Here is a 24126-nt window from a genome sequence, read left to right on the forward strand (position 1 = left end):
CAAAATCAGCGTCCCTACGGACGGTGTTCTCGAGCAAATCGGTGTTAAGGTCGCTTCACCGAATCCGGCCCGTGCTCGATCTCAAACGGCGCATTCAAACCGCCCATCCGCCAAGCCGCCAACTGACCCTCGGCTCACACAGGTGTTGCACACTATGCTCCGACTTTAACGACACTCGACTCCTTTCAAACGGCTTCTTCCCATCCGCGATCCACCTGCCGTTTGGTCGGGGTATAGTCGGCCGTTAATTTTGCTCTTCTTTTAATAACTTGCTTCACCAACGTGTGGGGGTCTCTTTTTCTCGGGCTTTCCCACGCGATTTTCCGCCACTCACAAAATACGCGCGCACGCGAGAGCTCTCGTATTTCGTCCTGAACTCGAGACGGACAACTCGCGGGACCTATGCTCATCGCCCGGTTGCAGAACGACGACTGACGAGATCGACTTTCGAACGCGTCGCCGCTGGATAACGTTTGGCAGTCCCTTACGTTACTCACATTTCGCTCCCTTCCCAGAGCTGCCCACCCAAAATGGGGGGTTTCTTTGTAGCCGAGAATTCGTTCTTAGCACCGGCGCACCGACATGGTGCATCGTTGTGCTTTGTGTGCCATTGGGCCCTTCGCCCTTCTGGGTGGATGGAGAGTTCCACGGCGAGCCGACACGAGATGTTCTTAGAAGCCGCACGGAATCACGGACCGCCGTGAGGATGCACCGGCCAAGGAGGCACCAGCGAGAAACTAACATGGCGAGGATCAACATGAAAAGCAAAACCTCGTACACGTTTTCTGTGACGGTTGGTCGCTGAGTTGTGTTACGAAAATCACCCCCCACGCCGGATGCTGCACGCCGTGTGAATGAACCGCATGTGTGCCTTTTCCTTCTTTGGCGCCATCTTTTCAGACTTTTCGCACGGAGGGGTTCTTTTTTTTTGCAAGCCTCCCCGTTCGTCACGTGAGACATGTTGCCGTGAGCACACATGTTGGGGGGCCGTATGTTGCGTTTGGCGTGTTTTTATTAGCCTTTTTCTCCATTACGAACGGAGCACGGCCATGTACGAACATGGTCAAAGGAATCCCGGGCCGGATGCTGCAAACGGGTGTGCAGGTTTTTTTTTCTCTCCCGCTCCAATGACTGTGAGATACTTGCAGCATATACGGTAACACAAGCCGTTGGTGATCGGTGATCGTTGCAAAATATGAATAAAAGTTGGAGCAAGAGGCCCTAGTTGATGGTGATTATTTCGAAAAATAGTAATAACATTTTTAGTGCCATTATGTTCAAGGTATTTAACCTTATTTCTTTATTGAAAAAAAAAAAGGATTACTTTCCGTTTACAGGAGCTACAATTTAGGTTAAAAACGTGGGAAACGAGCAATTAAAATTCACATTACAAGAATCAAGAATTTTTGTTTCAGTAAATTAACAAAATTGTAAAGGAATGCCGATTTTTTAAAACGTATTTAGTCTCTTTTGCTGCAGCCATACTGTTGCATATGCAAACATGAAATTACTTTAACGATGCACAAATATCAATTACCAGGCATGATGATTTATCTCTTACTCATGCGCTATTTAATTGACTGCTATTTCTGCTGATTTATCTGAATCACTGTGACCTATTGATGAGCGAGACTATTGTTAAACAACTTATATATTAACAAGACTGATATGGACACTTTTTGAATATAAAACAAATAGCTTTGGTTGCCAATAAAACATACGTCTTATTCAACCAAGAGCTGGGATAAAGTGCATCGTAGCTGTTGGTAGTATTAATAAATTACTCCATCAATCTGTGAAAGAATAATAAACTCACTACCTACAACTAAAAATAATTATTTTCTTATTATCTATTCCATGTACAAGTGACACATCATTCATTTGCGATATTCCCTGTGATGTCTGGAAACCCCCTCGTAGTGAGCAACATTTCAACAAATCCGAAAGGTGATGCACCTTTGCAGGTGCATAAAACGAATCATCCGTCGCACCCACGACGGCTCGATGTCTCCCAAGGACAATCGAATCCTGCACCGATTTAGAGTCGGTATCCAAATTTAAACTTCACGACAACCACCCAATACCGGTGGGTGGAATGGGTTTTAATGCCCAATAAACTGCTTCGCTGGTGCATGAATAACTACGCCAGTAAAAGACGCGACGGCGAGGGGGTTTCTTGAAAAGCGAAAGAAGACAAAAAAAACACACACCCTCACCAAACTCCCAAACGAAGCCACTTTCAGGAGTCAATAAACTCGTCCTTACCCCGACGCCGCGGTTCGAACGAGCAAGACAAAACGAGAAACAAAAAAGAAAAGGTAACACCTTGAGTGCGCTAAATGCAGTCGCGGTAAGAATGCGCCACCCCGAGCAGGAAGTGCAGCGCAACGATGCAATCAATCGCGAAACCACAGAGCCGGCTTCGCGACTCGTGTGGAATGAGATGCTTTCTTCACCCACACTGGGCCGGTTGTTGGCTTCCTAACCTTGACTGGGCGCGCGTATCCTGGCGTTGCCCGTGTGAGAGGCCCAGACGCGTTCGACGGTGCTGTCTGCGGGAAAAACCACCAGATGGTTCTTTGTTCGGCTTCCGGACTTCAGTACGGGGGGTTTGGCCTCCTGTCTTCCGGCTACACTGGGCGAAGGACTGTGCATAGATGTGTGCGTGTGCAGACAGGGGTGGCACGCTGTGGGAACGAGGATCCTTTTTCGGGTCTCAGAGTCAAGGGTTCAGTGCGCTACTGCCGATTGCGACGTGGTATCCTGACGGCACTTTTCGTTCGGGTAGGTCAGTTCTTTGTCCTACTGAGAGCACTAGCGGTCTATTAGGGAGCACCGGAAACCATTCGCAGGACGAATTGATGATTCGTAGACGGTTGCAGGGTTTGGGATTAATTTCGGATACGTACCATGGTACCAGTTTATGAGCGGAGCAGGAGTGTCCTTCTCTAATCCAAACCACCGCGACACAATGACACCCATAACAACGTTGAAGGCGAACGAACTCGATCGCTACGGTGGGTTAGGTAAGGGTTGTCCTGGTACACGAACGTCCAAAAAGGAACCTGTACCGGTTGCAAGATGCAACTAGCTGTTGTGTGGTACGGTTCCTTGACCTATGACACTGTCGCTTTGTGTCTGCGTTGTTGGAAAACTAACATAGAACAGCATGACCTTGTGGCTGCTTTTCCCTCACTTCCATTGGACATGCAGAAATGGGGACGATAAAGAAGAGAAGCAACGCTACGCCAAATAGTAGTTCTTCGAATTGTGAAGGTATCATACTTTATTAAATCGCTCATGACAGATTTTGTTTTACATTCAAATAAGTGTTTTCATTATTCTTCCTATAAGGTTTTCATTTATATCTCGAATTAATTAAAAGAAAAACAAAAAAACAAACAGTCAATTCAAATCCCTTATTGTGTATGCAACGTGACGCTCTCGTGGTAGCCGGTCGAATTGCTTCTGATACCAACATTGCTCCCCGAAGGATCCTACACGATCGTCTCAGGTGGCGGAGCCGTCTACAGGTGTTTACTCCGGAAAATCGCCATAAAGCTTTGTTGCATGTTACGTACGTTCGTCTAACGCAGTACAAATAGCGAAATTTAAACAGTACAAAATAAGGAAGAGACCAAGAAAATAAACCATCGCGTAAGACCAAGTCACAGAAGTAACTGAGGCGCGCGGAGAGAGAATGGTTTAGCTTACGTTTAAAATTAAAAAAAATCGGCTATTTTTTTAGCATTTATTACAATTATTCATTCTTTTCCCAATCGAAATACTCACGATACATATGCTGGTATGTATAATGTACGCACAGGCACAGAAACTTATCGGTGCAGGGGGTGGGTTGCTTTGATTTGATGTATTTGGGATCTGGGATATAGTTCGTTTCATCGAAGCAAGCGAGAAAGCAAGCCTGTAGACGATGTAGAGCGATTCGAATAGTGCCTGCCGAACGCAAACAGCATACCAAATAATTGCAATCATAAAAATAAAATAAGTTTAGCTTGAAAACTCTTACAAACACACACTCGCTCGAACGAGCTGCACACTAACTGCACACATCCATCATGCACTCTAATCTATTCACGCTAAATTCACGTTAGCACTCATCCATCATCGGTCGGTCGTCTCACATCCTTATTGCTCTCGTCCTTCGCCACTCTTCTCATCTTCTCCATCCCCGCATGTCATCGCACGGCTAAGAGAGCGAGAAAAAGAAGATATCGCTCGTCGAGCCCTTCATACCCGGTGGGGGGTAGTAACAGCCAACACCGTCGTCCTGAGGTTAGTGCCGGTGGTTTACTGTCGGTTCGGATCCACCCGACCGGCTGGTCCACCGGCACCTGGCGCACCATTTCCGGTACCGTTCCAGGGCAGATATTCCTGCTCGGACGCACCGGGTCCTGGGCCAGCCGCTCCGCCCGGTCCCGGTGGTCCTCCGGTACCCGGGCCTCCAGGAACGTTCGCGTTCGCCTGTCCTGGCGCACCGGGACCACCGGGGCCACCGGGACCGCCCGCTCCTTGCGGCGTGTTGTGCATCTGGTTGCCGATCAAGCTCCACTGGCTCAATGCGGCCGCTATTATCGCCGGGTTAATCGGCATCTGATAAAGGTTCATGTTTCCCGCGGCAGGACCACCGTGGGCTCCAATCACGCCCGCACCGTTGTTCCCGGGACCACCGGGTGCGGATCCACCTCCGCCTCCACCGCCACCTCCGCCGCCGCCACTACCACTCAAATGGTTGCCCATGCCCGCATGGTGGCCACCGTGTAGCCCGCCTCCAACGCCGCCTCCACCGCGCTGACCGTTTGGGCCACCCGAGTTAATTCCGAGCGCTTGCAGATTCGGCATCGACTCGATGTTGCTGCTGTTCTGTCGGTTTTGCGCCGTGTACTCGTTATAATTCCAGATGGGCTGCTGGCTGCCACCACCACCACCTCCTCCGCCACCGCCGCTTCCCGACTGCAGATTGTTGTAGCCCCCGGGGCCACCACCCTCACCGCCGCCACCATGGTGGTAGTTGTTTGGCGGCGCCGAGTGAGGACCTACGGCCGGGCCACCACCTCCACCCCGGCAGTACTCGTTGCCACCGCTGCTGCCCCCGATACCGCCACCACGGCCGCGTTCGTCATAGTTGGAAAAGTTACCCCCCATCTGGCCCTTGCCGTGATGCCGACCGTGTTCCGGTCTGGGTGAAGCAGTCGACACGTACACCGATGTGCCCTTGATCAGATGATCCTCGCCGCACAGGCTCTGTGCCACGTGCGGATCAATGAACGTGACGAACGCGAACGCGCGGAACGGTTTCGGTATGAACACGTCCGTCACCTCGCCGTACTTGCAGAAATAATCCCGGATGTCGTCCGAATTGATATCTTCCGTCAGGCGGCCCAGGAATATCTTGCTCGGCATTTGGTGTTGCGTTTGGTCCTTGCTGCTGGGCACCTTTACGTCGCACCAGCGGCAATCGATGAGGTGCCGCTTTGACAGTGCCTTCATCTGGCTCTCGAACCGAGCGAATCGAATGAAACCGTAGCCCTTCGATTGGCCCGTCTTCGAGTCCTTCTTGATCTGCACCACCAACAGCTCCCCGAACGTCTCGAAGTACTCTCGCAGGCTTTCCTCGGTCGTCTTCCACGGCAGCCCCAGCACGATCAGATCCGTCGTGGTACGATTCCGGCTCTCGATCCGCTTTGTCTTGGGTGTTGAGTTTTCGAGCTTGTCATCGCTCTTGCGTTTGTTCTCCTTTGGGAACACGCATATGTAGACGTGATTGCCCCAACCCGATTCGGGCGAGAATGGGTGCAGCTTGTTATCGCTCAATCGAACACCTCGGATGGCTTTATTCTCAGGATTTCGGTACTTTAGCCCGCACGCACCGTAAAACTGGGCCTGCACTGTCGAAAGCAGCAGAGTTCCATCCTCCTCGAGGGGAACTTCGACGGCCTCATCGCCTTCTTCCTCTACCACCAGCACCGTACCGTTGTAGTTCATTTCCACAGCTGAACAAGCCACTTCCATTCCACCACTGGCTTCCCGAGCGCACGTCCGTCCGTACTCCTCACCGGTACAGTTCAAACTTGATGCGTTCCTGCTAGTACTCAACGAAGCGCATAATACTTCCTCCTTGGCCAAAGATATGCGGAAAGCTCCACGGAAGAAGGGCTGGCCGAGTTTTTCTTCGATATTTTACAGATCACTCTGGTAGGCGCTATCGGTAGACGAGGATTACCTTTACCCCAATATTTCGTTCTCGTTTGCTCTCGCACTTCCGTTCGTTCGCTCATTCGTTCGTCCACACTCTCGATCACTCTACGCTCTCGTTCGCAACCAGTTCAGATCATACAATCTATAAAAGTATTCTATAATATAGGCTTTTAACTCGATAAATTCCTACCGTTGTTTATTAATACCTTCTTCTTACTCTTCTTGTTCTGCACTTTGCCAAGCAGCAGAAAATCTGCTACTCAAGAGATACACGTGGCTTCCTCACGAACATACTTAAACGGTTATGCGAATTCCCTGGCATTCATCTGTACATCCGAAAGAAAAATAATAGATTCAGTTATCCTTAAAATGAAAGGAATCACAAAATTTTTCGCCAGCTTTAGTACCGACCTAAACAATCAAGCACATACACTCGCACACACACACACGAACTCACTTGTCATTCACGCTGACGTTACAAATGTCAGCGGCAAAACGTCATCAGAGATTCAAATGCAGGATATAATTGGGTTTCGAAATCGTTGTGCTAATGTCCTTGTAAAGGATATTTCTATGCAAATCGAAGTTATTCAAAATATATGTAAAACATACATTTTGAAGCATATATAAGCATATATCAGCTGCTTCTCTGCTCCAACCGCACAATGCAATCATATATTTCAAAAGAACTAGTTAATGCTGTTTTTAAAAAAAGTATTATTTGCGGATGGAATACAACACTAAAACTCATGTTTCTTTGCATCTTTGTGTTTTTATTTTATTTAAATAATGATGATTGCTTACATGATATATTCTATGATAGTTTTGATCCTGCCTATCCTTTGACTATCATACGCAGCTTTGCTTGGTCGTAAGGGTTAGAGTTAAGACTTAAAATGGATTAGTATCACCGTTGAGGTTTACTTGCGCTACGATACCAACAATCATTGAATGAAAATCGCTTTTTCTTCCATTCACCTCAACAAAGCACGTACCGAAATCGCTTATCTGTAGCTAAATAGTAAACTTCCCTGTTTGAAATCTCGAGTCACGTAAATAGTGTTTTCCTGGCTGTTCATTTCCAGCATCAAACGAAGGCACACATTGCGGAAGGTGTACAAAAACGTACAACAAGCAAATTTGTTTGTAAATTGACCACATTTATGGCGTCTTTCCTTCTTTACCGTCGGAGCAACATAATTAAAATTACGCTGCATAATCGCATGCGTTTTTTATGGGTGGTATTTTAGTCCTCTTTTGACTAGATATGTTCGTTTTATTCGTTGTTTTGTAAAATTGAAACCTTAAATTACTACCAACCTTAACCACTACCAATTGCTTCTCCCAACAACAGTCTCACGTGTTCCAGGGACGGAATGAGGTGGCTTACAAAAAAAACCAAAGCCCATCAGTCCACTAAGGGGTAAAACGAAACAGCCCTCCAATCGGACTGTAAAACAACTGCCCCGTAAGTCGACATGTGGTGATGGTCGGCGGCCATTAGGCGCGCGATGAAACACACAAAAAAGGACACACAAGCAGCACTGCAAGTGTGCTCGCGTCGGACAAGCCTCGTTCACGCACGCGAGTTAAACGCGCCAAACGGACGTGCTCCACGTGCTCGCGCACTATCGCCTCGCACCGATTTCCGCTAGATTGAGTTTCGCTTTTAGCGCAGCCACGTTGGCACCGGAAGTGGCCCCACGTGTCGTCCCACTACCGGGCGTCGCCGGCAGCTGTCGGGATGTGGCTCCAAGGGCAACCCTTGGCAGTGGTCGCGGTATCGCTGCCGGTTTTGGAGTGGCCGGTTTCGAGATCGGTTCGTCTTCATCCGCCTCAGGCAGCCGTTCGATCGAATCAAAATCACCGACCGTACGTTGCCGGGTCAGTTTGGGCAGCTGCCTGGCCGCGGGTCTTTCGTCGCTTTTCGATCTGTGGTTCTGGAACGTCCGCTTCCGGTCCGCTTGCTGCAGTTCCTGTAGCACCGATCCGAATGTACGGTTTTCTGGAGTCTCCTCAGATTCACCCAATCGCTCCTCTCGACGTGGTTCATGGGTTTCCGCCGTCACCAGTGGATGCTCAGAGGATGCAGTGCTTTCGACGCTATACGAGCGCTCCTGCAGTAGTCGCATCCGGAACGCCTCGTGTCGATCAACCACGCTGGTCTTGTGCAGGAACGGCGAATCGTACAGCTTGTTCTCGATCGTCACTTTGCCGTCTTTGCTGATGTTGATGAAACACTGCGGTTCCTTTGGTGGACCCGGGATGGGAGGTGGTGGAGGAGGTGGACTAACCGTTGGTGCCGGACGTCTCTCGGTGGCGCCACCCGTGGCCGGTGGCGCAACTATATTGCCGTACTTTCGCTCACGGAAGCGCTTCAACACGGTGCGTAAATGCGCCATTACGAGTGCACGTTTGGCGATCAACAGGATCACGCTGACCGTTACCAGGACACCGGCAATGATCATCGAGGGAACAAACACCAGCAGCAACAGATCGTGCGTAGTTAGCGCGCTCCGACCTACGGGTCCACTATCGATCGAACCACCTTCACCTGGACCATCGCAGAAAGGCGGCGCAAAGCCCGGTAAACAGTGACAATGACCCTCGCTGTTACACACTCCATTTCCGCTGCATCCGTAAGGACACTCATCGCCAATGTCACGTTCCTCCTGCAGCCGGCTAATGGCCACACAACGCTGCCGGAAACACATGCGTCCGGTTCCGCATTTAGTGCCATCGGGAGCCAATCCCGGGTTGGTGACATCCGGACCAAGATCTACGATGACCGCGTTGCAAACCGTTGTCCGGACTGTCCCCCGTGGACCATAGTGCTGGTATTTTGTAGCTGTACGTTTCGCGTAGGCCTCCACACCATACTCGAGCTTCTCGTTTCGATGTGTACAGTGCAACAGTCCACAGGCGAGATCGTGTCCTTCACACCTTTCATATCGGTCCGTGGCCAGCTCGTTGCCACAATTCCCAAACACCGTCCCATTCGCATTTGTTTCATAACACACCTCCGGGCCAGACCGTGCCGTTGGACCCCACAACACCTGACATTGGCTGTCACGCGTATGGCACGCGCCCTGATAACAATACGCTTCACCCTTCCGACATGGGCTCGTATCGCGCAAGTACACATCCCGCGGACAAAGCTCAGTTCGCCCATCACAGTACTCTGGCAGATCACACTCTCCAGTCGCCTGACGGCACACAGCACCCGCCGGTTTCGGCTGACAAGTGGCCAAATCGCAGCATGCCCCCATAGCACACGTGGCGTTCGCGCGCAACTGACACGTGCGCGCATCGCAACACGCGTTATCGCAGGAATCACGCCGTCCACAGTCACACTGTTCACCGGGTTCGAGCAACCCATTACCACAGACGGCTCGCACCAGCATCCGGGCGGGTTTGTTGCGCAGACACGCACCAAGACCACGCTTAAGTGACTCCTCCAAGTCCTCGACACTGCACGTGCTCCACCGGTTCGGGATGTCGGAGGTATCGCGCAATTTCGCCTCCATAATGCAGGGACCCGGTCCAGGACATCGTACGCCACCACACTCCTCCGAATCGTGATCGATGTTAAAGTTGTGGCCCAGCTCATGCGCGATCGTGGTCGCGAGTGGTGTTACGATGAAGTTCTCGACCACAGCGATCCCACCGGAACCGGCCGCAGTACACATGGATCCGAGCTCAGCCTTCCCAATGACACCGTCCGGGAAGCGTACCGCCGTTAACAAGTGCGCGTTATCGTTGGGGATCTGCCGCAACAGCTGATCACGCCGATACGCCAGGAAGCTTGTCAACGTTTGCTTGGAGTCCGTCGAGATGACGATGTTGTCACGCGTGTTCCACAGTACCACGCCAACGAGCGCGATGTAGATGTTGAGCGGACGGTACAGCTCATTAAGCACGTTCGCCACCGACAGACAGTGTTGGTGGATGCGCTGGACGTTTGAGCCAAACTTAAGGAACAGCGTCCGGTCGACGACGAGTGCCAGCTCGACGAACAACGAATCCGCGTTCTCACGGTAACCCGCAGTAAAGGCGACCTTGGCGACGTTGTTCCCTACAGCAGTTCCACTGACTGCTGGATCCTCGAGCAGGAGTTCACGCTTATGCCGCGTTCTGTACAGCAGGTGTGTGTTGTTGTGATACTCGATGAGGTAGGTTTCGTTACGTTCGTAGATGACACCCTCGATTGCGCCACCACACGTAGACAAAGCGACCCGCGAACCTGGTCGTTCTCGTACGGTTCCCTCGTAGTGACACAACTCCACATCCTGCCGGTCGAGTTGCTCGAGGATATCACGTCCGTCGGGTGTCTGATGCAGGAAGCTGTACCCTCCGGGGATCAGGTTTTCGTTCAACGTCAGATCTAGTGTCATCGATTCGCCTCGCATCCCATACTGGATCGTGAGCTCTTCCCGGTGACGACCGTGTGCGTTCTTCAGAAGATGGCCCTCGATAACTTCATCGTCCAGCGATGATGAACGAAGGGCTCGTTTCGTCCGTGGGCAGTGATAGGTTGGCTGAATGCTACCGTGCAGTTCGAGCTTGTGGTCCCATTCTAAAGAAAGAGAGAGAGAGAGCGAAAGAGTGTGGGTGAGTAAGAAAATCGGGAAAATACCATCACAGTTCACGTGCACTGCTGGTCGGTGGAATTTCCCGCCATCACCGAGCGATTACGCTAATGAGCCACGCAATGCAACAGGTGCAACCCACCAAAGCTCTTGACCTAACCCCAGACGAGCCTCGACATTGATGTTACGCGCCACCAATCAATGCCACCGTAGGAGGGGAGCACATCACGTGCCACGGACCAGTTCCTTCGCCGTTCGGTGAACCGCGACGTTATAACGCCACCAAGCGACGGTTCGTGAGCCGTTCTCGCCGGAACTTTAAACGGAAGGCGAATACGTGAGAATATGAGTGAATCACAATCGACGCGAAACTGCGAGCGAAACTCCGGGAACAAAGCCCCGAAAGGGAGCGTAATATACGCTAGACGGTGGCGTGGACGAGCGTTGTATAAATAATCAAATATACAAAACGGAAGCCCCCAAGACGCCGTCGGCTTTGCGAGTGCGGACGTGGTCGCAGAAGTGGGATATGGGAGGCCGGTACAAAACCGGAATCTTTGATGAATCATCAACGAGCTCATCAGCGCTGGTAGCTCCCAGGGGTGGATAAGAGACAGTGCATGAGAGATCCGTCTGTAGGATTTTTTTTCTTCTACTGTACTGCAGCTCGCGGTTTTCTGAGAAACGCGGTTGAGTGTGCATCGTGCAAATGAAACCAACGGCAAATGAAGGGATAGGAGCAAAAAAAAAGAGTCTCGGCATGCTACTCAACAGCGTCTGGCATTCAGCGACCGGATGCCGGGTTGGAGTCGTTAGACGGTTCGATTAATAAAACACATGGTGTCACGATGCCGTGCGAGTGTGGATGTTTCCGCAGAAGCATCCGTCGGAAGGGGCGATAAAATGCTAAAAAACGCGTGAAGCACAAAAATCCCATCCTCCACACGGACAAGCGGAAACATTCATTTTGTGCTTTTATCGACCGGCAAGGCACCGAACACGAACGAATGGTTCATCCGTCAGCTGAAGGAAATCGGCTTCAATAAACCACGGTGCATCTTACCTCGATGCGTTGATGGGTGATGGAAGGTTTCGCTTTCGAACCACCGTGGATCTAGCGCACTACCATCGTTTATCACAGCCGCAACGGTCGCGGAATGGCACGCCAGGGTCAGCAGGAGAATGTGTAACAAGTGGCAAGCTCCACCGTTAGGATGCACCCAGGATCGAGGACGCATCATACTGGCAAGGATCGATGTCCGCTTTAGGCACACGGTTTGAGAGCCAGGTTCCGGTTTCAGATCAACGGTTACAGGCAAACGCATCCTGATAACGATTTCTACACACACAAGAGGGCACGAGTCACCCAAATATCACGTACGCGTATTTGAAGAAAAAACGCGAAGAGTTGGGTTTTTGCCACAAAACTCCACTTCACTTGTTCGGTGCCGGAAGTCGTCCCTCGAGGGGACCGTTGATAATTGTGCCACTCGTTGTGGCAACAAAACAGACTCGTATCTCTGCCCAAAATCGACACTCGGTACACACACACACACACCGGAAATGGCACTATCACTTTGTGGTGGGTTTGAGAGCCGACCAAACAGGGCACAAGAAATGGAAACACAAGCGATTAGGACTCGGGTTTAATCGAAATCACTCTCCGGCCGTTAGTATCACCACGTGCGTGCCAGCCGTTGGATCCAGAAACATGGACCGTGGAACGAGTGAAACCTCGCGCACATGTTGACGCGTCCTGCGCGTTCGACGAACGAATTGGTTCTGTTAGCGCCAACTTCACCACTCGTCGGTAAAATGGTTAGTGAAGGCGCGCGTGTTCACGATCCTACCGTGCTTTCCCGGGCATCGTGGTATGCGTTCGAGTGCAGGACGGACATTTGTTGGGGTATTTTTTTTTTTGTTCGTTTTTGGTAAATTTTGAATTGCGTGAGTTTTTGCGGAATGCTGTTTAAACTGTGGCTCAACGTGAGTTAATGTGGCTGCTGGGTTTGGGTGTTGCAAATGTTTTTAAGCAAAGGCGCGGGATGTTTTTCGGACATTCCTCAAATCGGCTCAAAGATGCGTTTGAATGAAGTGGGAAAAAATAGTAATTTATCAATTGTGTTCCAATTTGGTATCAAATACCAAAACTAACACTTCAAAATAACCTTAACTACCTATTAATTATTTTCTTAACCAACAATTTGATTGAAAGTTAAATTTTTATTAAATTATAAAATAAATGATAAATTAATTAAACTAAGTTTTTTAGGAGTTGCTTGCTTTGTTTATGTTTTTGTTGTATTTAAAAATTGCCGTATATTTTGTTAAGAAAAAAAAATCATAGCCTGTTGAAAATTTTTAACCAAGCTTTAATTCGAAGATGGTCAAACAATTTGATTGATTGATACAGTTTTCAATAATTATAAATTTGTCTTTTTGCGTTTTGAAATTCAGATCATATTATGCCAACACATACTCATAATTCTATTTTTTTATCTGCCTCATTTTTATCTGCCTCTTGATTTCTATAAAAAGAAAATATTTTCAAATGTCCATGCACAAACACATGGGCCTCGCCTCTATTTCAGCGTGCAGAAGTATGATTTGCAGGTTCCACCGGAATCTTATGCCCCCGAGCGTTCAATAAAGCGTCGGTATTTTCCCCCATCGATGAATTAATTCTCCACCATATTTACACCCCTTCACGTGCGCGTACACACATACACACACTCCGTCGTGAACACATTAGGGGGGTCAACATTATGCTGCTGTCGGGTTAGTCATGCCAGTGAGTGAGTCATGAATGTTTACGTCGAAATGTGGGAGGATTCAGTGACCTCTCGGGGTGGGTTTTCGTGTGACTGCCAAGTGCCGAAAAAACCCGTCCCCATGTAGGTCAAACGGGCGACAACAAGAGGGCAATATTACTACATACTACCGGGACCGGTGGGCTGATTGTACGATTGCCGTGATTTCCAGTCGAATCGGGAGAGGCCCATCGAATGAATCGTTTTCCGTTGGAGCGGGTCCTTGCGATGAGTAAGCACGTGAAGCTTGGCTCCGCAAGAGTTATCGTGCTGTTTTTCAAGTGCTGTTGCTAAACCAACACAAACCAGTTGTTCGCTCTCTTGAGATGAATTATTACTGATGCTAACCAGACATCGTGCCACAAACCAATGTGAAGGGGCCGGTGTCGCTGACTGGGGCATATAATAGATGCTTTATTATCGGTAGTGAGAACTTCGTACGAATGAATGTAAAACCGACCAGAACTGACTTTTCAACACGCTTTCCGTTTCGGATTTCATGGCCTACTCAGCCTCGTGCCTGCATTACATTTTAAACCTTGAAGATGAGATTCGACGATGATCGGTATCATCATATATATGCTAACGACGGATGACACTGAAAAATGTGTCCGCTAATCGGCGGCTAATTAGGGTCTAATGTAATTAAGATTATCAAAACACATGCAAGGTATGCCCAGAGGAATGCAATCTCGATAAAAGTTTCATGAGACAGCGAACCGTGAATTGTGCTCTTTTGCGGCAAATCGTGAGACGTCATCGAACTTGTCGACCTGATGGAACTGGAAGCGAAGTATAGCGCACAAAACAATGAAAGCTGTGCACGGCTGGTTTGTCCCATGGATTTCCAATAAGCTTCAAAGAAACCGGTCCTTTGTCCCGAGTCCGCGAGCAAGCCAATGTTTTATTATTGCGCTTCAATCCACGCTCCTGTCGTTGGTGATGAGCCACATGGTAGGACAAAGGACTCTGAATGGAAGGAAAAAAAAACACAAAAAGCCGGACATGGAAATAATCATCCATTCATCTTCGTATCACACGGAGAAGAAGGCGTGTACACTGTGAAAAGGATGGAGCATTTTGCCAGGAACAGTAGCAGTAACGGCAAGTTGTTTGCCATCAATCCTACAAGCTGCGAGCCGTAACGAGAAAATTGATTTTAAATACAAATCTCTCCGCTAAACGGCCCAAGATCGATCTGTGCGTGTTGCTACTCTGTGACACATGTAACAACAAATCGACGCAACAATTATCTGCATCCCGATTATTGTACGCAGTTGCTCATCAACCGTTATCAGCGCGTCAACGAGCAAGCCGAGCACGTGGTAGCAGGCAGCGCAAAAAGAAAAGGACAAACAGTTGCGTATTGCATGTGCATGCGTGTTGCATAATGTTTAACAACGGGTGCCGTTTCGTCAGCACCAAGTGGCCACGGCACGTTCACGCATTATCTCCCACCGGGCATCGGGCACCAGGCGTCAGTTGGAAGAGTCAGAGAAAGAAACAAAATGAAAAAAAAAACGCCTATCCAAGCGTTGACAAACAAACAAACATACCCCACAGGAACGCTGTTTGTTCCAACAGTGCGCCCAACAATGACGCGACTTTATCGGTGACTCGGCTTGGCGGGCTGGCGTTTTGTACAACGGTTCGTCCTCCGGGTTTGTCCGCAACATTGAAGGCGCCTGGGTTAAGTAAAAGCCCACTCACGCGCACTTATCACGTGCGAAGTTGACAGCGGGGTGCACCTGAGTGAGTCCTACACCGGCAGAGTGTCATAATCGTACCACCTTGACCCCGGCTAACCGCTGTTGGATCTCGAGCAGGTTAAGGGCTCGCGTTTCAATGACAACGCACCAACCGAAAACGCCACCAGCGACACAAACGCCCGCCAACGTCCAGAACGCCCAATCGAACCCAGCTGACACGATTAGTACCGCAAGCATCCGCTGGATGGCGCAATCGAACAAAACCGATGCGAGTACGCACACCGTCAGTCCGAATGGTTTAAGCTCATGAGCGAAGATCTCCATCACGATGGCCCATGCGACGGGCCCGAAACCGGCGTTGAACAGTGTCACGAATCCAACAACGGCCACGAGAGGGATCCACCGTAGTGGTCCCAGTGAAACCGTAGCATAATGACGCACGAGCAGGAAGTACGTCCCGAGAGCCGCCATCATGAGACCCATTCCGATGGCGGACGCGAGCAAGATTGGACGTCTCCCGGTACGATCGATGAACAATGGTGTCACGCAGCTTGCGAGGAACTGCAGCACACCTAGCACGATGGTGGCGTTGATGGATCCAAGAGATGCCCGAGCTTCGGCGAACAGACGCTCTCCGTTCGCAAGGATACTGTCGATACCAGTCCACTGCTGGAACAGCACCAATCCAAGTGCGATCAGCAGTGCTTTACGGTTAGATTTGACCGTTAGCAAACGGCGCAGGTGTTGCCAGGCTGGAACTGGAGCGTCATCCTGACCGGTGCGACCTTGGACGTACCGTTTGATCTCGTCCAGTTCGAGTTGGACTTCTTGCACGTTGTGAGCACCTCGCAAGAACACGAGCGTTTCCACGGCACGCTGGAGGTGTCCATTCTGCACGAGGTAGTGCGGTGTCTCGGGCATGTAAAGGAACAACGTTCCGAACAGGATCGGCACGACACAACACACAGCCTGCAACGCCAGATAGCTCACAAACGGACCGGTACAGTACACGAGCAGAATGCCTACGGTGATGCCAATCTGGATGAAGCATCCGAGCGTTCCCCGGTACGGATCACTCGCGATCTCACCGATGTACAGTGTGACAGCTAACAGCACGTACCCGTTGGCCAATCCAACTACCGATCGAGCGACGATCAGCAGTGAAATTGAACCGCTGATCATGAGCAACAACGAAGCGGCGATGTACAGCACACTGCTCAGTAACAGCGCCAACCGGGGTCCTTTGTGACGTGCGATCCAACAAGCCAACAGTGGTCCACCGAATCCACCGATCGTTAGTGCTGATTCAGCCCACAGCTGATCTCGTTCTGACAGCACGACCTGGAACGGGTTGTCTTTTAGAGATGGATCGGACAGCTTTTGGAACACCGGCGATGTCCACGCTATCCCGCAGCCTACGGACACCGTCGCTAGGTTCGCTGGGAAGAAACCAAGAACCACAAGGTCACCATTTTACTGCCTGAGAGTTGGCCACACACACTGGATGCACGGAAGTACCTGCGGCACCAGCCAGAAGTTCACAGTAGCGCCAATGCATGGTGATGCCCCGCAGTACGCTCGTTGGAACCGGAACTAAACGTGCGTTATCTGTGAACCGCGGGGGACGTTTTATATCGGTTGAGGTGAGCGTGAGCGTGCACACACATACCGGAACTAGGTGCGGCGGTGTACAGGTCAAACATTGCGCAGATTGTACGAAGTGTCTAACATGCGGGTTGGTGTTTGCAGAAATGCTCTAATCGATAGTGCGCGCTGGAGTGCTTCAAACTCGTCACAGACCGGGTTGTGACTATGCACGCATGGAGTGAAACGGTATTCAAATTTGCCTCCGATTTGTGACCGTGATTCATGCCACTATTGCAGGTGAGGTTCTTATAAATGGTGATTTAGGTGTTGCTGCTATTGCAGCTCTTCTTAACCTATCGACAGCTGAAAAAAAGAGCTTTTTACAAGCCATGCTTTTCATTTTAAAAGCAATCATCTTAAATGTGACGTCTTATATGACGTTAATAACACACCCTTAAATTTTAGAGTCGAGAAAAGAAGTAGATCGTGTCGAGATGTGCTCAAATAAGTGTACATACTTTGCATTACCATTTCGTTCAATGCCATACAATGAAAAAGCACTTAGCAGAAGTTGCAATAAGGTAAATCAAAAGGTCAACACAGACTAATCACACAGAATCAACACAGAGTGGCGATTTCAGCGAAACAAATCCAGATCCAGCAGGCTCTCGAAGCTCAAGCCTCAGTCGCTTAAGTACACCGAACATTAATTGCCCCAAAGCGATTGCGATTAAAAGCATGTTTAGCGTCGAGAATCCTTGGCCGTAGAGTGCGACGGAACCCGGACGGGCCCAAATCCGAGAGGAATCGGAAATACACTCCAACAGGGTGGATTGCAATACTGCAAAAGATATTTATGGGTCCTTTCTAACGTGCCGAACCGTTTCCTTCGCCAAGTGTCACCATCGAGTGGGCTGTGTGATAATCGCCATTCGGCAGTAATCAACGCAAAATGCCGCCGTTACATTCCCGCCGACTGTGGCTTATCGTTTATTACGACCGGTGCAGTTTCGTTGAGCTGCGCCTGGATTTCCGGCAGGGTCATACCCTTCGTTTCGATCACGAACAGATACGTAAACAGGAAGGCACCTCCGGTGCAGATGGCAAACGTCCAAAACAGCCAGTGCGTGCCGATGGCCGTGTCCAGTGCTCTGAAGTAGAATAGGATGAAAAACGCCACGGTCCAGCACGTGCTGGAGACGATCGATGAAGCGATCGATTTTACGTTCGGTGCGAACATCTCACCCACGAGTAGCCATGCGACTGGACCGAAACCAAGACAGAATGATGCGGTGAATACGACCAGCGACACCACGGGTAGAAAGGCGAGTCGGTTGAGTGAAATGGACGCTCCGTGAGCTTCCAGATAGAAATATGTCCCGAGCGCAACTAGGGCACAGCACATGCCACCGGATGAGATCAAAAGGTACGGTCTACGTCCGAGTCGGTCCAGTGTCAGTACGGTGACCATGCTGGCCACAACCTGCACACATCCAATCGCGATGCTAGCCAGCTCAGGTGGCACGGATGAGCCCGTACTCGCGAAGATCGTCTGTGTGAAGAACTGTACCGGATTGATACCGGACAGCTGCTGCAGCACTATGACACCGGTGCAGATAAGCAGCGCACGTCGGTTCGCGTGGTCGCGTACCAGCTCCCGAAGCGTGCCCGGATTACGGATCGACTCCTCCACTGAGTTCTGGATGGCACTGAATTCGTCCTGCAACTCCTCGATGGGCTCTCCACGGAGGTACTCCAGCGAACGGGCTGCTTCACCGTAACGACCATGTGCGACGTAGAAGTGAGGTGTCTCAGGCATTTGGCTGAAAGCGAGACAGAACAACACCGGCACCGCTAGCAGCAGGTACTGCATGACGGCATAACTCACGTAGGGACCTGTTCCGTACACCAGCAGCATGCCGAGGGTCATGCACACCTGCAACAGCGATCCTAGCGAGCCGCGTCGCTTTGTCGTCGCGATTTCGCACACGTACAGCGGCGTGATGGCGAGCGCAAATCCGATCCCACAACCTTGTAGGAATCGCCCTACCAGGATCTGTGCCACGGTGCGTGTCGTTAGAAACAGGATGAATGCTACCGCGAACAGCAAACCACTGCCTAGAAGCGCCATCTTGCGACCGAACCGATGCGCAATGAATCCTGCCACTGGAGGTCCTGCGAACAGAGATCCAAGAGCTGCTGTACACTGGCGCCTGAGCAACGTGCAGTCTTCGTGACGTACCAACCAACGAGCCCAGGGCCAAGATTGATCCTATCCAGGAGAGTTCCTCAGCGGTCGGGATAAACCCCAGCGGGGAATGTTTCGGATGAGTGAGCTTCGACTCCACCGGAGACGTCCAGGCCATCGCACACCCAGTGCAGGTGATGGAGAGGTTCGCTGTGCGTGGAAAGATAGCAGCTCGGGATGCTTGAGCGGCGTCTGTTCGTCAGATATTCGTCAGAGCACACTTACCCAACACCGCCGCCAGGTATTGGCGTTTGTGGCGCAAAACTGCAACAGCGAAGATCCACATTACGATAACGGCGTGTTGAGACGCGTGATTGATGTCTTTCACGCTCAAGCAGCTCGTGTACCTTGTACACGAGCACTGTATGACAATCTAAGTGCGCACGATGACTCAACAATCGGATGTCAGTTATCACTTTAGATCGGATCCATCCACAGGGAGCTCACACCTGGTCTGGTGCCCACCACCGTGGCAGTGTGCTAATTGTAACGACAATGTAAGCCAATACTTTTGCACGTGTGAATCTAAGCGCTCACCTTCTCTAACGTCGTGATCGCGCGTCTAGCAAGGAACCCGCAGTACTATCTCGCGCGCACTATCGATCGGAGGATCTGCTCCAGCGTCCAGCTGCCGCGAGCTTCGGCCGTTAACTGACCCAGCCACGGTACGGCACTAGTTCATTACCGATTACCAATTACATGCAACCACTCTAGCGCTTAATCTCGGTTGCTTTGCACCGCCACCATCAGCCGTGGCCACCGATTGATCGTTTGTTTAGTATTTTTTGTGCGTTTTTATTCACTCAGGATGTCACGAAAAAAAAACTGTTACGCCTTCCCCGCGGTCAAGCCGGTCTTGAGACAGATAACGTTACGGTCGCGGCGGCATCAGAAACCAGCTAGATCAGGCTGCATGGGGGGCTTTCGGGGAGAAAGAGAAAAAAACGTGCGTCTAGATAAGAAGTGAAAATATTTTAGCATCACAAGAAAAAGCAGCTAAGAATAGTGCGCATGTGTTTAGTAGCCCTGTTTTTTCTTATATTCTTTACGTTCTACTTTTTTCCATTCTTGCTCCATTGTTTTAATCAATCTTACATCTATATCTTTGTTACCAATTAGTTTACATTCAAATTCAATAAAATATTAATCAAACCAATTGCTCAAACTACTAATATAATCAAACAGTAGAATGAGGACAAGTGGGAAGTTAACGTGAAATGAGATGACAGCTCATGCTGGTGAGATATGTAAACTGGAGAAGAATTAGCAAAACCTGTACTTTTCTTACAGAAGAGTTACGGGTGACTTGGCACCGGTGTAAGATGCGGCCGCAGATCCGGGAGCTAAGAGGCGCGAGCGCCAAAATCCCTGTCTACGTGAGGCAGCTTACCTAGCTTGCTCTGGTGCAGTGCATTTTACCTCTAGATGAGAAGTTCAAGCTCTAATCCGCCTAACAATGGAACAAACACTGCAAAGATCGAAGGCATAGTCGGGTGTTATGGGGCGCTGATTCATCCCAAGTGAAACGTGCAACAATGGTGCAACTTGCAGGAGCTCCGTGAGTGACAGATTTCTGAAATTTTTAAGCCGTAGATTTTTACAGAAAGCGTAGAATATCACTGCTCATAAAATAACAATGGTCCCTTGCGGCAGCGTGTTGAGCGTGTACTATAACAATTCCTTCACTCTAAAACCCGCGCAGATACGGTTCTCAATTTCTTGATCTTATTAAGTGCTGCCACATAGTATGATGATGCGTGCATGAAGCCTACATTTAGGCGCTTCACTTCAAAATGAATTTGATTCAATTACAATGTAGATGCTATAACATCGGATGAGGTGTACTAGCTTATACATTTTAAGCAGTAAAAATAGATTTATATAAATTTACGGCAAACCCAATTAATTAGTAATACACTCAATAGTTTTTGATTATTGCAATTCGTATCACATTTTATTTTATTTTTTGAAAATTGCATTTGCTGCAGCGTCCGCCAAATTCGTAAGCTTATTTTTAATTTAAATTTTATTTTCAATGAATTTAATGCGTAATAGCAAAATATCTATAATTTGATGATGATGATAAATGGAATATTAACATAATGTTTGTTTATACATCGCTTCCAAGCAGTCAAAACTTCAACCATTTGACTTGAATACCTTCTTTTGATACAATGAATATTCATGCGATTTAATCATTGTTACATAACAAAATTTACAATTATCAATAAATAATACATGACATCAAACAAAATGTTATGTTTCAAATAACGTATAATATTCAAAATCAATTTTTTTAAGTACTTGTCTATTGAAGGGTTTACCGAATCTAATAAAGAATCTAAACAAGAACAAAAAGAAATTGAAAGAAAGGTTTTGTTTTTAGGTCATGACCTGCTTATTTTAGCAATTGGCGTCATTTCGAAGATTAATCATATAAGATTGCTCAGACTATTTTTCTATTATAAAATATACATGAGGGTAGAAAAGAATATCCGTAGAAAGGTCTCCGCAGAAAACCTACCTTAACATCACCAGAAAATTTAACTTACACTGATTATTTTGTAAATAACATTGGCTTCACAACAACAATATATACTTTTATTCAAAGTAAAGTAACACAATACATACAACATTTTCAAACCATCGCTACCACACGTATCACTTTGGCGCTTGTGCAAGTATCCTGCTCTGACTAACCGCACAAAACACCAATAACTAAACAAAAAATCTAACAAGAGGAAATATTCACCCAAACACATTATCTTTCTAGTACTCTCTCGCTCGCTTACTCTCTCTATCTCTCTCTCGCTCCCCTTGTAGCGTAAAGAAGCTATAAGACTCACGTGGTGCCAATTAAATCTTTCCATTCAGTCGATCCTGGATCTCCTGCAAACTTAATCCCTTAGTTTCCATGACCGTGGTGAACGTGAAAATGAACGCCACCCCACACAGGATGCCAAATATCCAGAACGACCAATGCGAACCGACAGCATTGTCGAGATCGGCGAAGAACTGCAGTATGATAAAACCAAGCACCCAACAGGTGGAGGCGACAATCGAGGACGCGATCGACTTCACATTAGCCGGGAACATTTCGCCCAATACGGCCCACGGTAAAGGACCAAACCCAATGCAGTACACCGTCACGAAGCAGATCAGTGACATAATCGGCAGCCAGCCGAGGCTACCGAGTGAGGGAGAGTTGCTGTACTTGAGGTAAAAGTACAACCCCATAGTGATGTGTGATATGCACATACCACCAGCAGACGTCAGCAGAATTGGCTTACGTCCGAGACGATCGACAATGAGGGGTGTAGCGCCACTTGCCAACACCTGCACCGCACCAACGAGAATGGTCGATACGGCCGGTGCCAGACTGCTGCCGGTGCTGGCGAAGATGTTCTGCGTGTAGAACAGGATCACGTTGATGCCGGACAGCTGCTGAAAGATGATCAATCCGGCACAGATCGTCAGCGCCTTCACGTTGCCACCGTTTCGGAACAGATCCAGCACGGTGCCCTTATTCTTGAGCGAATCCTCGACAGTGGTCGAGATCTCGTGTAGCTCTTCCTGAACACCGTCGACGGTTTTATTGCGCAGGAAGCACAACGACTCAACTGCCTTTTCTTTTTCACCTTTAGCGATGTAGTACGCCGGTGTCTCGGGCATGAAGAAGAATGATCCCGCGAACGCGATTGGAATTACCAGGCAAGCCCACTGGAGCGCCCCGTACGACACATACGGTCCGATGCTGTACACGTACAAGATGCCGGCTAGAAGGTAATAATAGGTGCCAACGGATGTGTCATTAGTATCAGGAAGTCTAGCGGTCTGGAAAAAAACCCCACGGAGATACTTACTCACGATGCACAGCTGCATGAGGGATCCTAGGGCGCCTCGGTACTCGGCACTGGCGATCTCACCAATGTACATGGTCTGCACGGTCATCACGAAACCTACACCCAGACCCTGGATTAAGCGAGCCACCATCACCTGAGTGACGGTTCCCGTCGTCAGCAGCAGTATAAAGGACACGATGAAGAAGGCCGAGCTACCGAGAAGGGTGAGCTTACGTCCAAACCGTTCCGCGAGTGGACCAGCGATAAAGGGAGCTATTTTTAGAGGATGAAGAAACCAAAACTCGTAAGCTGGAAGTTCTATTGTGAAAGACTGGTTCATCACAAGATTACTTACCAATTAGTGCACCGACCGCCACTAGAGACGCGATCCAGGAGTTTTCTGACACCGTCGGGATGGTGTCAAGTGGTGAGGTGATTTTCGAGGCTAGTTTGGGCCCGACGGGTGACGTCCAACCGAGCGCGGTTCCGACCATCACGGAGGCCAAGTTCACTGATGTCCGGCAAATAGAGTAGCATACAATACGTACGATCAATAAATGAATCCATTTAGGAGTCAACTTTGAAAGCCCTCGAATGCTTCTTCGAATAGGCTAATGCAGACTTCCTCGATCACCACAGGATCGCAGGATGACAGGACACTTACCGATGATGCCAGCCATAAACTGGCGAGAGGCACTACCCTTTTCCATTCTGTACGTGTGTGTGCTTTCCAGCTTCTCGAAAGTGGCTACTGGTTGGTACTGATTTAGTTCAGCAGGATTCATTTAACACCGTATCCCTGTGGAAGTTGGGAAAGAAAAAAAACACATTTCCTATCAAATCACACTATGGGAACAGTTTCACACGCAGAGTCGATCAGATCACACATCTATATTCACACTAGGACCTCTATCTCACGAGCACACATCTAATGGAACGGTTTTCCCGATTGCCATCTCCACAAAAAAAACCCCAGAAACGAAAAACGAAAGTCCTACACTGTTAGCTGTTCGTGCGGAATCTTGAAACGCAGGAGTACGTAACTCTCGCGGTACGATGAATATCGCAGAATGGGTGCGAGACACTGTCTCCACGGTCGCGTATGTCCACTGGCCAGAAATC

General features: G+C 49.2%; 5 protein-coding genes across 6 annotated transcripts; all 5 read right to left on the reverse strand.

The window, feature by feature from the left end:
* Positions 1–3267: 3267 nt before the first annotated feature.
* On the reverse strand, positions 3268–6536 carry LOC128732101 (TAR DNA-binding protein 43-like). 2 transcript variants are annotated; one of them, XR_008411691.1, is made up of 3 exons: positions 6426–6536; positions 3793–6361; positions 3268–3587 (listed from the first exon to the last, which is right to left on the reverse strand). XR_008411691.1 is itself a non-coding variant. In XM_053825302.1 (2 exons), the coding sequence occupies exon 2, from the start codon at positions 6031–6033 to the stop codon at positions 4312–4314; it is 1722 nt and encodes a 573-aa protein (XP_053681277.1). In that variant the 5' UTR covers positions 6034–6361; positions 6426–6536; the 3' UTR covers positions 3268–4311. The 2 variants fall into 2 exon arrangements, 1 of the variants encoding a protein (XP_053681277.1); XM_053825302.1 differs by having other exon boundaries at positions 3268–6361.
* A 1311-nt stretch (positions 6537–7847) lies between these two features.
* On the reverse strand, positions 7848–12133 carry LOC128723713 (disintegrin and metalloproteinase domain-containing protein 12-like). Its single transcript, XM_053817481.1, has 2 exons — positions 11872–12133; positions 7848–10795 (listed from the first exon to the last, which is right to left on the reverse strand). Exons 1-2 carry the CDS (start codon positions 12131–12133, stop codon positions 7848–7850), a joined length of 3210 nt encoding a protein of 1069 aa, XP_053673456.1.
* A 3260-nt stretch (positions 12134–15393) lies between these two features.
* Positions 15394–16885, reverse strand: LOC128732172 (facilitated trehalose transporter Tret1-like). The gene is made up of 2 exons (XM_053825341.1): positions 16846–16885; positions 15394–16766 (listed from the first exon to the last, which is right to left on the reverse strand). Exons 1-2 carry the CDS (start codon positions 16883–16885, stop codon positions 15394–15396), a joined length of 1413 nt encoding a protein of 470 aa, XP_053681316.1.
* Positions 16886–17875: 990 nt separating this feature from the next.
* On the reverse strand, positions 17876–19448 carry LOC128723723 (facilitated trehalose transporter Tret1-like). The gene is made up of 3 exons (XM_053817492.1): positions 19388–19448; positions 19157–19312; positions 17876–19089 (listed from the first exon to the last, which is right to left on the reverse strand). Exons 1-3 carry the CDS (start codon positions 19446–19448, stop codon positions 17876–17878), a joined length of 1431 nt encoding a protein of 476 aa, XP_053673467.1.
* A 2288-nt stretch (positions 19449–21736) lies between these two features.
* On the reverse strand, positions 21737–24126 carry LOC128732169 (facilitated trehalose transporter Tret1). Its single transcript, XM_053825339.1, has 5 exons — positions 24003–24126; positions 23669–23803; positions 23360–23515; positions 23026–23277; positions 21737–22938 (listed from the first exon to the last, which is right to left on the reverse strand). Exons 2-5 carry the CDS (start codon positions 23787–23789, stop codon positions 22019–22021), a joined length of 1449 nt encoding a protein of 482 aa, XP_053681314.1. The 5' UTR covers positions 23790–23803; positions 24003–24126; the 3' UTR covers positions 21737–22018.

The sequence above is a fragment of the Anopheles nili genome, chromosome 2, assembly GCF_943737925.1.
Source record: "Anopheles nili chromosome 2, idAnoNiliSN_F5_01, whole genome shotgun sequence".
In the NCBI taxonomy this organism is placed as follows: domain Eukaryota; kingdom Metazoa; phylum Arthropoda; class Insecta; order Diptera; family Culicidae; genus Anopheles; species Anopheles nili.

Excerpts from the sequence above, each read along its gene's own strand:
- LOC128732172 (XM_053825341.1), bottom strand. The coding sequence starts at position 16,885 with ATGCATTGGCGCTACTGTGAACTTCTGGCTGGTGCCGCAG. Across the intron at positions 16,767-16,845 it reads ACTTCTGGCTGGTGCCGCAG|CGAACCTAGCGACGGTGTCC; the intron begins GTACTTCCGTGC and ends GTTTCTTCCCAG.
- LOC128723713 (XM_053817481.1), bottom strand. The coding sequence starts at position 12,133 with ATGCGTTTGCCTGTAACCGTTGATCTGAAACCGGAACCTGGCTCTCAA. Across the intron at positions 10,796-11,871 it reads TCACCCATCAACGCATCGAG|AATGGGACCACAAGCTCGAA; the intron begins GTAAGATGCACC and ends CTCTTTCTTTAG.
- LOC128732169 (XM_053825339.1), bottom strand. The coding sequence starts at position 23,789 with ATGAATCCTGCTGAACTAAATCAGTACCAACCAGTAGCCACTTTCGAG. Across the intron at positions 23,516-23,668 it reads GTTTATGGCTGGCATCATCG|TGAACTTGGCCTCCGTGATG; the intron begins GTAAGTGTCCTG and ends GCCGGACATCAG. Across the intron at positions 23,278-23,359 it reads GGCGGTCGGTGCACTAATTG|CTCCCTTTATCGCTGGTCCA; the intron begins GTAAGTAATCTT and ends CTCTAAAAATAG.
- LOC128723723 (XM_053817492.1), bottom strand. The coding sequence starts at position 19,448 with ATGTGGATCTTCGCTGTTGCAGTTTTGCGCCACAAACGCCAATACCTG. Across the intron at positions 19,313-19,387 it reads ATACCTGGCGGCGGTGTTGG|CGAACCTCTCCATCACCTGC; the intron begins GTAAGTGTGCTC and ends TTCCACGCACAG. Across the intron at positions 19,090-19,156 it reads GGCCCTGGGCTCGTTGGTTG|GACCTCCAGTGGCAGGATTC; the intron begins GTACGTCACGAA and ends CTCTGTTCGCAG.
- LOC128732101 (XM_053825302.1), bottom strand. The coding sequence starts at position 6,033 with ATGGAAGTGGCTTGTTCAGCTGTGGAAATGAACTACAACGGTACGGTG.